Source organism: Bidens hawaiensis, unplaced genomic scaffold, assembly GCF_021521415.1.
Source record: "Bidens hawaiensis isolate Kalapana, Puna unplaced genomic scaffold, B.hawaiensis_p1.1 tig00002343_1, whole genome shotgun sequence".
NCBI classification, from domain to species: domain Eukaryota; kingdom Viridiplantae; phylum Streptophyta; class Magnoliopsida; order Asterales; family Asteraceae; genus Bidens; species Bidens hawaiensis.
The window spans coordinates 1,425,831-1,440,794 of record NW_027491127.1 but is presented as its reverse complement, the minus strand read 5'-3'; the positions used below and the strand labels follow the sequence as shown (position 1 = coordinate 1,440,794).

At 33.8% G+C, this 14,964-nt stretch overlaps 1 protein-coding gene and 1 pseudogene across 2 annotated transcripts; both read right to left on the bottom strand.

Moving 5' to 3' along the window:
• Positions 1-5,734: 5,734 nt before the first annotated feature.
• On the bottom strand, positions 5,735-9,139 carry LOC143618862 (uncharacterized). Its single transcript, XM_077090935.1, has 6 exons — positions 9,022-9,139; positions 7,351-7,448; positions 7,022-7,093; positions 6,309-6,433; positions 6,144-6,216; positions 5,735-5,962 (listed from the first exon to the last, which is right to left on the bottom strand). Exons 1-6 carry the CDS (start codon positions 9,107-9,109, stop codon positions 5,858-5,860), a joined length of 561 nt encoding a protein of 186 aa, XP_076947050.1. The 5' UTR covers positions 9,110-9,139; the 3' UTR covers positions 5,735-5,857.
• Positions 9,140-9,805: 666 nt separating this feature from the next.
• On the bottom strand, positions 9,806-14,404 carry LOC143619012 (protein PTST homolog 3, chloroplastic-like; annotated as a pseudogene). Its single transcript, XR_013151128.1, has 17 exons — positions 14,277-14,404; positions 14,053-14,178; positions 12,643-12,791; positions 12,484-12,570; positions 12,326-12,412; positions 12,168-12,254; positions 12,010-12,096; positions 11,841-11,927; positions 11,439-11,773; positions 11,253-11,322; positions 11,116-11,166; positions 10,970-11,023; positions 10,727-10,846; positions 10,483-10,607; positions 10,314-10,365; positions 10,097-10,232; positions 9,806-10,004 (listed from the first exon to the last, which is right to left on the bottom strand). The product of XR_013151128.1 is annotated as a protein PTST homolog 3, chloroplastic-like (transcript).
• Positions 14,405-14,964: the final 560 nt, after the last annotated feature.

The window sequence follows — 14,964 nt, the reverse complement described above, 5'->3', positions numbered from 1 at the left end:
TAGTGTGGGCGAGTAAACACGGACACAACAAGCGTCTGGCCCCACCATCGTGCACAACGAACCCGACCAGAATAAACTAGACAACGAGGGGAGGGAGAGGGGGGGGGGGTGGCGCGTTTTGGACTCACAACAAGCCCACCACGCATGGTTTATATTTGTCATTGTTTAAACTATCACCTCATTACATACTTTTCCTTTTAATTGATATTGATTTAAACGTGTGTATTATGGAATAAAACAAATGTGAGTTGGAATTCAGATGAGCCCACTCTCACTGGTTCTTCAAGTCTTTGCCCACAAACTATTATTGTCAAACACTACCACTCTAAGGCCATATGTAGTGGGGCGACAATATAAGAGAAATGGGGCGATATTTGAGGTGAACATCGCCCCCCCGGGCTACAAAAGGGGCGATTTGATGGGGGGGGGGACATATTCTTGTCCGGCGAATTGTTGTGGAGAATAATATTAATATGTTGTGTGTGTGTTATACATATACATATATATACATACATATATAGGTATTGGATCATTTCAGAAGTTTTTTTACAGCGAGAAGTGAAGGTGTAACTCCATTAATCCCTAATTTCACTATATTTCTTATGTGTAGGTGTGTTGTGTAGGTGCATATGTATGTGTGTAGGCACGTATGTTTGTATATGTGTAAGTATGTTTGTATATGTGTATGTATGTTTGCATGTGTGTAGGTACAAAGGTTTGAATGTGACTCGGTACATTTATATGTTTGTAGGTAGGTTTGAATGTGTAATTAAGACATAAATACAATCAACCTACATATATGTATGTAACATCATATGAAATGGAGTGAAATTAGAGATTAATGGAGTTATACCTTCACTTCTTACTGTAATATCACTTCTCACAAGATCCATCCCCTACACACACACACACACACGCACACACACACACATATATATATATATATTACTATTTGCAGCCCCTACACCATTACACCCCAAAAACAAAAACCTATCATTTGCTGACTGGGTGCCACATGGCGCAAAACGCCCCATTTTGTAGCCCCTCCACTACACATAGCCTAATGAGACGAGTTTGTTGCTTCTGTTTTTAATTTCAAACGGTGTCAATAATGAACTATTGCTCTATTGGAGATGATGCTCTTATAGACGATGACAACGGGATTGCATCCTATTCAACCATACACACATATGCTTCTTGTCCATGTTAATGGATTTTCCAATTTAGCATCGTTGATATTAGTGGGGGATCCCCTTTCGACAAAATGGCTAAAATGCATATAGCACCAATGTTGGGATAATCTTCTTTATCTCATCATTTTCTAAAATGATTGCTTTCAGTCACTTACATAATTGATCAAACAACCAATTAGTTAATTCGTCAAGGCATCCAAATACTTCATTTAAAAGATAGGAATGTTGATAGAAACCCATTGAGTGAGTTAGTCTCTAAAAACAAGAAGACAACTTAGTTGAGACAATTTTCTGATATATTATTTCTCAAACTATCAATTACAATTTATAGGAAAAAAATGCATGAAAATAAAAAGATAAACGAATATAAAAACAATAAGGAAACTAAATATAAAAAAACTGTAATTTCTTGACTTGCAAGCAAAAGTTCTTTTCTTCTTAATCAAGCAAACGTTTAGGGACGTTTTAATTCTCCTGGATTTCCGGCCCGATTCTTGATTGGTATGGACTTGGACATTAACAGACAGGCCCGTATCAAATATATTGTGTTCAAGTTCCACATGTAATAAAAAAAGGGAGGTTTTAGGTTCGACTTTTCTCACCTACTATGAGTTTCCTCGTGAGGATATAATAAAGATGATCATGTGGGTCAGTAGGCCTTCAGTAATCCATAAGACCAGTTAAAGAAAGAAATGTTAAGTCGCCATTTAAGGATAATAATATAAATAATCTTATATATTTTAATATTTTCAAGGAACAATTCACTCAATCTAGTTTTACTATATAACGAAGTTCATGAAGTTTATATTATATAAGGTAGTATTTATTTACGTTTAAAGTAAATGAAAAATAATAATAACCCACCATATCAAAAATGAATTTTTACATATTTCCCCTTGCTAAATACCCAGTGTTTTGAAACCCGGCCCGGCCTGACCGGTCCGACCGGGACCCGGTCTCTATACCGGGCCAGGTCAGGTATTCGGGCCGTTTTCTAAAAACCCGGCCGGGTTTCACGGGTGGCGGTCGGTCGGGACCCGGTGACCCGGCGGGTGAACCGGCAATATGCAATTAAATCCAAGATTCTAACCAATATTGTAAAATCTAACATATTCCGGCTATAATTCCGGCCGTCGTGCATCCGCCAACTCTAAAAATAAGCAGGTTTGTGAAAGAGAAAAAGGAATAGGAGTGTGAAGGAGATGGAGATGGAGATGAAGATGGTTAGAAGATTCAATCATAAAACTTACCTTATATGTGAGATTTGTTACTGGACTCATGAAGAAGATGATAACATTAATTTACGGCGGCATTTGTTTTTTTAGGTTAAATTCAAACTTGTCAGTTTTAGTCTTTAGGTGTATATTAATCTTTTATTTATTTATTTATAATTTAACTAACTTACGGTTTCAATATCACGGCTCTAACCTAACATCACATTTTCAATTTATTATTTATTTGTTTCTTATTATTATTATTAATATTAAATATTAGTTTTGTTTATATATATATATATATATATATATATATATAATTTATAACATTATCCGGGTCAAAAACCGGTGTGCCCTCCCGGGTCGGTCTGACCTTTGACCCGGTAAGTTGTCCGGGTCAACGTCCGAACCGGGTCTGAAAACATTGTAAATATACTTAATTACATATATCCTCAACCCCAAAAATCAATTACATATTTCCCCTTTTTATATGTGTTAGGAAGGGGAAATATGTAATTATTTTTTTAGTTTTGGGAAATATGTAATTAAGGATGTTAGGAAGGGGAAATATGTAAATGCCCTATCAAAAAAATTCGGATCCGAAACCGAACCCGAAATATCCGTATCCGAATTATCCGAAATTTCGGATATCCGAATTTTCGGATACCCGAAAACCGGATAATCCGAATTTTTGGATTCGGATTCGGATGTCGATTTCTAAAAAATTCGGAAAATCGGATTATCCGATACCCGAAAACTAAAAAAAAAATTAAAAATAATTAATATATATTATAAGTTATAACTTAAGTTTAGGGTTTTCCATCCGTTATAAATTCTCCATTTTCCACGTCGCAGCCTCCCATCACTTGCCGAAACACCTTCCCCACTGCTCTCCGTCGCTACCTTTGCTATATCACTTTGCTTTCGAATTATCCATGTAACTTTTTTGTTAACAATTAATGAAAATTATGATTTTGGCTTATTAGTTTTGGAATTTATCTTAGAATTTGTTTGGATGTTTTTTGCTGTTTAAATTGTTTAAGTTTGAATCTATCCATGAATTTCTTGATTTTTTTTAAATGTTGGAAACAACATAGGTTTAATTTTAATTATATGCATAAACAATTTTTTTTTTGGATCATCAATTTCAATAACCGAATCAAAAACAATGTTTTTGGATCATCCATTTCAATAACCGAATCCGTATCCGAAATTTCGGATAACCGATGGATTTTGGATATCAATATTCACTATCCGAACTTTTCGGATATCCAAAAATCGGATATCCGAAAACCGGATAATTCGATCTTGAACACCCCTACAAAATACTTGTGCATTTGAACTCTAGATATTGCTTGAAGATGAACAAAGGACGTATATGTGATTAACGAGTTTAAATGAAACTGAATCCAAATATACGACTTGTGTTAACACTTAAAACACTTTTAGCCCTTGGTAAATTGACCAACAAAATTATCAAAGTAAATTTTGTTGCTTAAACTCGAAGTTCATAGTTTTTTTTTTTTTGACTATATGAACCATAGTATTTTTAAATTATCCACTAGCTTAATCTGGTTGGTTATATGTAGGGTGAGCAAGATAAGGGTCGGACCCTTGAAACCCGGTTACCCGACTCGCAAAACCCTTAATTAGACCCGAATATATAATATGGGTCGGGTAAAGGATATTTAAAATTCACCTTAAAGGGTAAAAGGGTTTCAAGGGTCCGACCCTTTTTCAAACCCTTTACACGTTTACTAGTTTCTAGATACATATATATGAGATTCGTGATTATCTGAAATTTAGGAGAGATATATATTTCATATAAGGTTCATCCAAAATTTCCCAATTACTAAGAAAAATAAAAATAAATGGTCATACTACAGATTGGAAACATATATATGGGAATCACTGAATTGTTCTCTACATAAAATTTGTAAATGTGAATATTTCAGTTTAAATGGATGATTAACTTTCAAAATAGACTTTACTACGTTATTAAATGAAAGTATAATTGTTCTATTATTTATATATTAAAGTCATATATGAGATATGCAACTAGTAAATGCAGAAAAAAGAGATGTGATTACTGCCTTAAAGGGTAAAGGGTTGGACCCTTAAAACCTTTATTTATACCCGACCCTTTTATTGTTTAGAGGATAGGGTCTAGGGTCCACGTTTCTTCCTAAAAGGGTAAAGGGTCCGGGTAGAGTATTAGGTAAAAGGGTAGGGTCTTACCCTTTGAACAGCCCTAGTTCTATGCGTGTAGTTTTGAGTAGAAGTGCACAAATCCCGTTTTTCTAATACCCGGTTTCGGGTACGAAACTGGGTTTGGGTATGACCGAGTATTGGAAAATCAGATATTGGCAATACCCGAGTCGGGTTTGGTTCCGGGTCCAGGTTGGGGATGGAACAGGGTATTCTAAAACTGGGTATTTGAATACCCTTTTTTCGGGTATTGAAAAAACCTTATTTTCGGGTTTGTTGGGCTTTTCCCGGCTATTTTTCGGGTATCGATTGACTTTTTTAGGGGGGCTGCACATTTTGGGGTATTTTTCGGGTATTATTTAAGTGTTATTAAGGTAATTTCATATATAAATCGGTTATTTAAAAGACTTGGTTTCATGTGTTAGAAAAACCCAGATTTTGGTATGAAACCCGTTCCGGTTTTCAGGTATTACCGGGTACAAATGGGGTTCGGTTCCGACTTCCGAGTACGGGCTTTGTTATTGAAATGCATACCCTTTCTGAACCCTACGGGTAGGGGTTCAGGTAGTAAAAACCCAGGTATAAACAACTCGATTTCGGGTTTTTTTTTATGGGTCCGGTTTCGTGTTTGAGGTTTTTTTTTTCACCTCTAGTGTTGAGGCCTATTGGGTTGTGTTACAAGCGCTTGGGCCCTCTTTGTTTGTTTTTGGGCTTTAGAATGACAAGAAGACATTTAGCTCTATGATGTTAATGTTAATCACGTAGATTCTCATAAACTTCTACAAAGCCATTCTTTCTGTATCAATCCTTCATAAACACACTTATTTCTTGTTTCATTTCCACATTATGATGATTAAATTATTTATTACAATAAGCTATCTATTTCTTTATATCGTATAATTAAGTTTAATAATGTTTAATATCACATTTCTAATATAATGAAAATAATTTAAATGTTATACAATAATAAGAAGTATAGTGGTTTCATTTGTTTACAAATTATTAACATTAGAAAATTTGATATTATAGAAGTTAAAAATTAACTTAATGACTTTCATTTATAAAAGCTTAATAATAGATAAATTCTTATGAGTTTATAAATTTTTATAAAGTGACATCTATTAAGGGTTTCAATTTAACTTTTAAGAAAAACAAATCAGAAACACTTACAGCTTTACCTGTGAAATTAAAAATGGGTTATTATTCATAAATAAAACGAATAACAAAATCGACATCATCCAATTAGTAGCTCAAACCGAGCTGAAGACCAAGGGCCGCGTGTACGAGAAACAATGTCATAATCCCGCTACCTAAGATCCCATGAACATTCCTTAGCCCCGGGTTTCCCTGCAAGTCGATATCAAAATTATGTCATGCCAATAAAAAAAATTATAATTTTAGTTAATTTAACTAAATGTAGGTTTAAATGCTTAAACATTATTTCTATCAACATATTATGTTATTTAATCAAATTATATTGTAAAAATGTAAATAAATACGTGAAAATACGGAAGAGAGTCTAGTTTACCTCGAATAATGTTGGCAATGCTGTTTGTATGGCTAAAAGCGTTAGACCGATCAAGCCCGTCACAGCATGAGGGCTACAAGAAACAAATGTATAAACAATTATCGCATAACTTTATAAAACACTCGTGTACTTGACAACATTATATGCAGACACTATAATGGTTACCTTTCTAGGATGGGCCTGTCGGAAGTAAGTAGAGAGGTCACACCACCGGTGGCTCCAAGGGCAAAGAAGAAGAACATTCCGGCTAGGAGTTTAGGATGCAAATCTTTAGCCTTTGCTTTTTCCTCCTGAATTCATTCTTTCAATGTCAAATCACTCATGTATTTGCTTTTCTAATTTTCGTTTTTTTAGCTTTTAATTGTATTAATATTATGAAAAATCAACATACTTTCTCATTTTTGCACGAAAAAGTCCCAAGTCCCTAAATGATACTCGTAAAAAAAATATAAAAATACTTTAAAACGAGTCAAAGTTTAACGAAGTGACATTCTAAATATGCAAAAATGCAGACACGGTCCATTAGATAACTCTTTATCATACAAAGATGGTATTAACTTGTATGAAAGTGATAAAAAATATTAATGAGCAGTGTTTCACGTCAGCAAAAGATTCTATGTGACATGACATTCGCCTCCAATTAAAAAAACCATCTACATAACCTCCACAATTGTAACGAGTCAGCTAGTATTAGACGTTTAAATTCAAATATGTGGACATTTAAAACAAGTTTAGGGAAGTTTAATATAACCGAGGAACTTTTTCACGCAAGATGAAAAAGCATATTGGTTTTTTCGTGTTATTTCATAAAACATGGTTACGAGCTCAAATCTTGTGGTTTTGAATTTAAAAAAAAATGTTGAAGTAGAGATTCATACCACGTCATCAGAAAACCGAATTCGAAAACCTAAATAAGTCCCATAGCCACCCATGGCAAAGAGCACGACCACCTACAAGATGATAAGATCAATCAGGTCAATATGAAAAAGAAGATATGCGAACTTTGTATAAACGAATATCTAACTGTATCTAATCTGGAATGTAGAGAGACTGTGAAAACTTATAAAATACGGATCGATACAACACAACTAACTAGCCATATATAGTGGTTGATACAACTAACTAATCAACTAACTGTAACTGACTAACTGAAAATTACATTTTGTAAGATAAGTTAGAATTTTGAAACTGAAAGTTGAGAGTATACCATGTTACCAGGATGGCCCCAATGGACGCGCCAATCAGGTAGATTCCATGATTTAACCAGCTCAACGAAAGGTCCAAACAGCGATCTAATCGTTCCAGCTGAGATTTACATAATCAAACATTGCACATTTCAACATATAGTAATTTGATTATAGTTCATCTTATAGAGAATATTTGAATGTTAAATTGTATCTAATAGCATTTGAATACAAGGGCTCCATTATATATAGAGAAGGATCTTCACTAAGCTGGCCTGGAGACCATGCAAGGCTTCGCTGCCGTCAAGGGCCCGTTATCAACGGGGCCAAAGTTTTTATTTTTCTTTTGTATATACATAATTATCTTTTAAAACAATAATAAATAAATAAAGCTCACAATCATTTTTAAGCCAATAATGATAACAATATATAGAACCTGATAATAATGATAGTTCAGTTTCACTCGTCTAAATAACAACCTAATTGATCTAGACTAATAACTAAAGGGCCCAAAAATGGCCTGTTTATGTTTTTAAAATTGAGAAGGATCACATTTTCGATAGTCGGCTTGGATAATCAGCATTCTCAATCCTGACCTTATCGAACTACGCAGAGGTCTCTCGATTCGTTTAACTTTGTTTTGTTTATTGTTATTGAAATTATTGTTCATCTTTGAAAAGAAAAAAAGAAACTATATATAAGGGATCATTTTTAGTTAATTCTCTCAAAAAATTGAACACTAACTTTGATTCTTAAATATATTAATTTGACTAACTCTGATTCTTAGATAAACTAATTTGATTAACTTTGACTTTTAAATAAATTAATTTGACGAACTTTGATTAATAAATAAAATAACAACAATTAGTATTCAGAAGAATAATAATCATGTTTAACAAAATGGGGCATTCCGAGATTATTTTTATCTACATTTCGACATAAATTTATTCAAGATGGTGAGCATTTTATTATTTAACTAAATTATTTCTAAAATAAAAAGTTTTAGTTGTCATAGTGTTCTTGAAATGTCAAATTAGATAAGTTGCATACATTGTTTGTTACTTAACGAACCGAACTAGGCTGTAAACGAACCGAACGAACATGAACAAGGCCTTGTCCATGTCCGTTTGTTAAGGAAATAATGTGTCCACGAACACTTACTGAATGGGACTTTATGTTCGTGTTCGTTCATTAAGGAAATGAATGTGTTCACGAGCGGTTCACGAAAAAAACAAACAATAATAAAAACGGCAAAGCCTAGAGATTGAGACCGATGTATTCATTAATGTGAATAATGAAAGCTTGTAAATGAATCCAACGAACACTTAACCGAACAAATATTTACGTTCATGTTGGTTTATTTAAAAAATGAACATTTGTGTTTGTTTATGTTCGTTTGTTTAAAATCTAAACGAATATAACTGAACTAATAAAAGAAAATAAATGAATAAATGCAAATGAATACAAACAAAAACCGACCGACCAGAAATGAAAACACTTGAACACAAATTAACAAATATAAAACATTTAAGTAATAAATCATGCATCTAGATAATAAATAAAAAAATTTAGTTGGGGTATTCTTGAAATGTCAAACTAGATAAGTTACACAGATTGTTTGTTACTTAACGAACCGAGCCGTTATTATTAAGCTAACAGAAGAAACACGAATGGGTTAGCTAATAATGAATTACCTCCGGGAAGTGCAGAAAGTAAGAGAAGAGGGAGAGGTGATACCGAGTACAACACACTTACACTTTCATTTCCATTATCAACCACCATTTCAATTGCTTCTTCATCGTCATCATCATCATCATCATCATCTTTCTAGTAACTATTATCCTTTTTCTTTTCTTTTTTATTGAAAAGATGTTAATTCATTAGTACTTTAGATATTTGCATACCTGTATGCAAAGATATTTTTATCGGATCAAGTCGAGTCGAGTCACGGAATGTTTTAAAGTGTTAAGTTTAATCTAAAGTATTGGAGTTTTAAGGTAATATCAATTTCAATTAAAAGTTCGTTTGAAAAGAAATGTTAAATTCACATGAAGTTAGCATCATTATTAGTTTCTAGCCTATCTCATTTTACCACTACCAATCCAACTTAAAAGACTTAATTATTTTCGTCACGCATATAGTCATTGTACTAAACGCTAGTACCCTACATTGTATCACAAGCTGCATATATGAGATTTAAAAGCCCAAACATTAAATGTATGGCATGCATCATGCACTCCTCTCAGTCACTACAGTGAACAAAACTAAACAAAGAACAAGGTACACCGCCAAGTCAGGGGTCTTGGCTTGAGATGTATCCAGTGTATCTTCTCATGTATTTACACTATATAGTATATAGTAACTCTCTTTTCAAGATATCCATCTATTCAAGATATTTTCACTTTTCAGCATTTCTTTTGCAATTATCAAAAGTCCACAAGCATCATCACAAGTGATCGAACCGAACCGATCCTCATGTATTTGACCGGCTCACGATAGTTTTATTACTTTATATAGTCCATGAGCCACAAGATCCCACCAATTCGAGTCACAAGGAAAATCCTAACTACGTTATGAATACAAAAAAACAAGTGATTGATCATTATAAGACCTCTTCACTTCTCTACATGTTGATTGTACCACATCCATTAACTGTCACCTACCTAATCATCAACATCTGAAAACTGAAAAACAAGCGGTCTCAAAACTATTTAAAATATCCCACATAAAAAAAAAGATAAAAAGAGAAGGAAATGAAACTTATGATACCTGAATGGTATGTACACGTGGCAATATTCATAATCAATCATCTATCGACTCGAAGAACATTATTTTGTATGGATCCACGGTTTACCACTTCTTTCATGGGATCAATCATCCATTTGCCATCGACTATAAATTTGATCTGCACTTTTCGCACGCTTTATATAATAATCCATTATTTCAAAGATAATAAACTGATGCTAGTGATTAGTGAAACACGTACCTCATAGATCCCAGGATATAGCCACAACATAGATCTCCACAACCTAGTATTCCTGGTATAATAATATCATTCTTCGAAGTTAAAAGTCGTCTTTTAAGCATATAACTGAAAAATAAACAGTCCATATTCCTATGTGGCTAGTTCAATAATTAGTGTTAAATATGATTACCTCCGTTCAACAGGGTCTGTGATATTTGATGAAGGCTGTGGATCCAATGTTACACCATGATGCCACCCGTTAAAGCTCCCTGCCACCTGTACAGTTTCACCTTCACCCCAGTACTCGATTTGAACCTAGAAAAGTGGAAGCTTACGTTTAAAATTCTACGTTTGTGATTGTCGATTTATATATTATAAACAGTAAAAAAAAATAGGCAATTGTAAATTTGTAATGGCAAATGAGAAGAAATTACTTGTTTTAGTCCAGAAAGGCTTTCTTCAGCCTCAAGTAACTCTGCATCTTTATCCAAGAGAAGTTGTTGAGCTTTATTTATCTCTGTTTCAGCTTTAGCTTGTAATTCAGACAAGGCTTGCTGTGGAAGCAAGACACATTGATAATGTATAATGGTTGCTTCCAAAAGATGGAAACGATGAACTTATCTTATATTATAACAAATATATTACATAAGGATTCAGTATGAAACCAGAATAACTACCTTGTTCTTCTCAATCTGTTCCTTCAGCTGAGACAATTCCAACTCCTTGGTATGCTAAACACATAAAGAACAGTTGGAAAATTTATATACGTGTGAAGATTTAATAATAATCTCCTGATGAATGATATGGGAGATGAATATTATACCAGGATAACTTTGATACGATTGATTTCAGCTTGATCCTCTTCTGTTATTCTCTGTCTTACACAGAAAGAAGATCATATGAGTGTGTGTGTGTGTGTGTGAAATTGTATGTGAAATGAATCAGTTGATATGTAACGACCTCATCTTCCAAGTCTTTATCGGTGTTAGCAGCCTCGTCACTTTCTACTTGATCAGTGAAGGTAATATTACTACAAAGGATATAGATGAATATTTAAGAATTATAAACCATATGATTAAACATGCACGCGGGAATATTTAAAATACACAGATGTGTAAGTAATGTAGCAGAAGTAACAAAACAAACCTCAGTTGAGATGTTGAATTTACAAGCTGGGATGTTAATATACTTCCATTCTCTAAAGTCACCGAGTCAGATTCACAAAGAACTTGACTGCTTGGCTCCTCACATCCTGAACATCAAAAACACCAAGAGGTAAATTAATATTCAAAATACTAATGAAATTAAGGTAAGTATTATTAAATGTTACTTGCCTAAGCCTTCAATTTCTTCAAGTTCTCCACTCTGAATAAATTTTGCCACTTTTTCCTGCAACGATGCTTTGGTTGAACCTTCACCTAACATGTCTTCATGTGGTGATAACATGTACCCAGTCAAGTCCTTTCTATTCTCATCCAGGCCTTTATAGAGTGATTGTTCAGTAAGATTTTCTATAATATAAATAAATGAAAAACCAATAAAATCCACCTGTCAATTCATCTTCTGCTTTGCTAGCTTCATCGTCAGTCAAGCTCCCTTCTACATGAGAATCAGATACTTTGACCTCTTGTGAGGCTGCAAGAAGCAAACTAATAAGTTTAGTAAGATTTTATAATACGAAAAAATGAAAATAAAAAAAAAACCCAATAAAATTCACCTGTCAATTCATCTTCTGATGTATTAGCTTCATCCTCAGTCAAGCTCCCTTCTACATGAGAATCAAATATTTTAATCTCTTGTGAGGCTGCAAGTAACATTATAATAAGTTTAGCAAGATTTATAATATGAATAAATGTAAAAACCAATAAAATCCACCTGCCAATTCATCTTCTGATGTATTAGCTTCCTCCTCAGTCAAGCTCCCTTCTACATGAGAATCAAATATGTTAATCTCTTGTGAGGCTGCAAGTAACATTATAATAAGTTTAGCAAGATTTATAATATAAATAAATGAAAAAACTAATAAAATTCACCTGTCAATTCATCTTCTGATGTATTAGCTTCCTCCTCAGTCAAGCTCCCTTCTACATGAGACTCAGATACAATGATCTCTTGTGAGGCTGCAAGAAGCTTTGTAATACATTTAGTAAGATTAATATAAAAACATGAAAAAAAAACCAATAAAATCCACCTGTCAATTCATCTTCTGATGTATTAACTTCATCCTCAGTCAAGCTCCCTTCTACATGAGACTCAGATACAATGATCTCTTGTGAGGCTGCAAGAAGCATTGTAATACGTTTAGTAAGATTTTTTAATATAATAATTGGAAGAAACCAATGAAATTCACCTGTCAGTTCAACTTCTGCTGTAGTAGCTTCATTCTCAGTCAAGCTCCCTTCTACATCAGAATCAGATACTTTGATCTCTTCTGAGGCTGCAAGAAGCTCTCTAATAACTTTATATCCCCTCCGTCTCACAATGTTTGCAAGATCTTGCCTATACAACGATGTAAGAACAAGGGCGAGAATTCAGAAAGAGTTGCTAGAAATGGAAATAATTTCCATTAGCATAAAATATATCATCTTTTTACAAAAAGAATATGACTCTGTAAAGTGTGAGTATACAACTCAAATTATATAATATATAGATGTCTTTCACATACATATCCTCTTATTTATATAAAAGTTCCAATGAATCTCCATGATAACCAAGGAAAGGAGTTGCTGAAAGGGAAGCACACAAACAACCACATGGTATGTCATACTTGCAAATGACCCTACAAAATGTGCCTACTTAAATATGACAGCTTTACAGCTTGCATAAGGCTAGACTGCCCGTATATGTGCTACTAGACAACTTGGTCTTTAAGTAACCAAACTTTATGTGTCATTTCGCAAATAGGACAATGTGAGAATGATTGTGCAACCCTATCCTTTATTAATTCCTAAGCATACACTGTCTCATTATCCATCCTCTTGCTATATGTTAAGATTGAGAGAAAGCACACAGGATGGATGGTAATGCAGCATGAATCAAAATCCAGGAATATCAACAGAATCTACTGTGCTTTAGTGTTATAATATTGAATTGTCAAAATACAGCATATGCATAAGATCACTTATGTTGGAATATTACCTTTAAGTTAAAATTGCAGCCTTGTCGGATAGATGATCAATTGGTTATAATGTTACATATGAACATTTTAATTGTAAGGTTGGAAATATTCATGTTTAACGGTATAAGAAGATAACATCATAGAGGCCAATTCTAGATGGTTGGATCATCTCTAAGAACGAATACTAGATTCTTGTTTTACCATAGAAGCCATATGAAGATGTTGGAGTACCAATACGAACACGGAAGACCTCATGAAATGTCTAACATATTAAAGTATGAAAAAGGGAGTCAGTCTTCCTAACACGGAAAGATGTCTAGGTTTCTCTACGGATTGTAAATTGTGGTTTTCGGTTTTCCATTTTTAGCTTACCTCAACTAATATATGATAATAGGCTTGTTACTATTGATATACAAACTTGAGTTCCATGCAAGCCAAACATTCACTGATACACAAGGCCAGAAGGCCTCAATTGCTAGTACACACCCCAAAGTTCAATTTCATTTTAGCAATTCATTCCAACTAACTAACTAACTGTTCCTAAATTTTCAATCAATTCCTATTACCAGACCTACTATAACACACAGTGATAGGTATTATAACATTCATATCCACATATTTTTGCAATTAATCAAACTTAACCTGCCATGCTGCGAAAGCTCTTTTAACGAAGGCACATGTCCATCAGGAAGTCCAAACTCCGAAACGAACTCGCGCAAATCGTTACAGAGATCTGCATTGCTCTTCGTCTGTTTCCTACTGGCAACACTACCACATCAAATCAAAATATCACATTCAATTAAAACTCAATTAACTAACTACTAATAAAACAACACCACAAATAGTCGAATACACAATCAGTAAACCTTGTTTTACTCGGTGACGAAGCGGAAACTGCGGGGCCGTGACGTGGACGGAACTGAGAGAAGCGAGGCTCGGGAACGGTTAGGGAGAAGAAGGTGTATGACGGAAGAAGAGTGAGATGTGACGTCATTGAGGAAGTAAATAATTATATGTGAAAACTTACCCGTGACACAACAAACGATGAGATAAAACCCGTTCATATCAAGAATCCAACTAGTAAAGTAAATCACCTAATTACTTTGATATTTATTTTTACTTTTTCGTATAATTTCTTTTTAATATTAAAGAACATAAAACTATTTTTGTTTTTGATGACATTAGCTTGACGGTAATAATGTCTTTCCTAAAAGATCATAATACTTACCAACCTCTCCTTCTCCTTACTCAAGTTCGATACAATTACAAGAAACACTTAACATTAAACTTCATCCAAATCCTCAATACCACAAAAGACATGTGCTTCTAGCATAACAAGAAACACCCGTTTTAGCAAACTAATGACCCCACAATAAGCAGCTTTCTAGATTAAAAAAAGTAGACAAACTCCAACATTCTAGTTAGCAAGGAAAAGAAAAAGAAAACAAATATAGACAACTCTGTCATTCTAGTGAGCAAAGAATACTTTACATTTAAGGTAACCCAATGGTCTTCAAGTACCTGAAACATATGACACAATAAATGCCGCTATTA

What these genes read in the sequence shown, in the direction of transcription:
- LOC143618862 (XM_077090935.1), bottom strand. Translation starts at nt 9,109, where the DNA reads ATGGTGGTTGATAATGGAAATGAAAGTGTAAGTGTGTTGTACTCGGTA. An exon ending in TTCGGTTTTCTGATGACGTG is followed by an intron (nt 6,434 to 7,021) that starts GTATGAATCTCT and finishes GAATGAATTCAG; the next exon opens with GAGGAAAAAGCAAAGGCTAA. An exon ending in CATTGCCAACATTATTCGAG is followed by an intron (nt 5,963 to 6,143) that starts GTAAACTAGACT and finishes ATCGACTTGCAG; the next exon opens with GGAAACCCGGGGCTAAGGAA.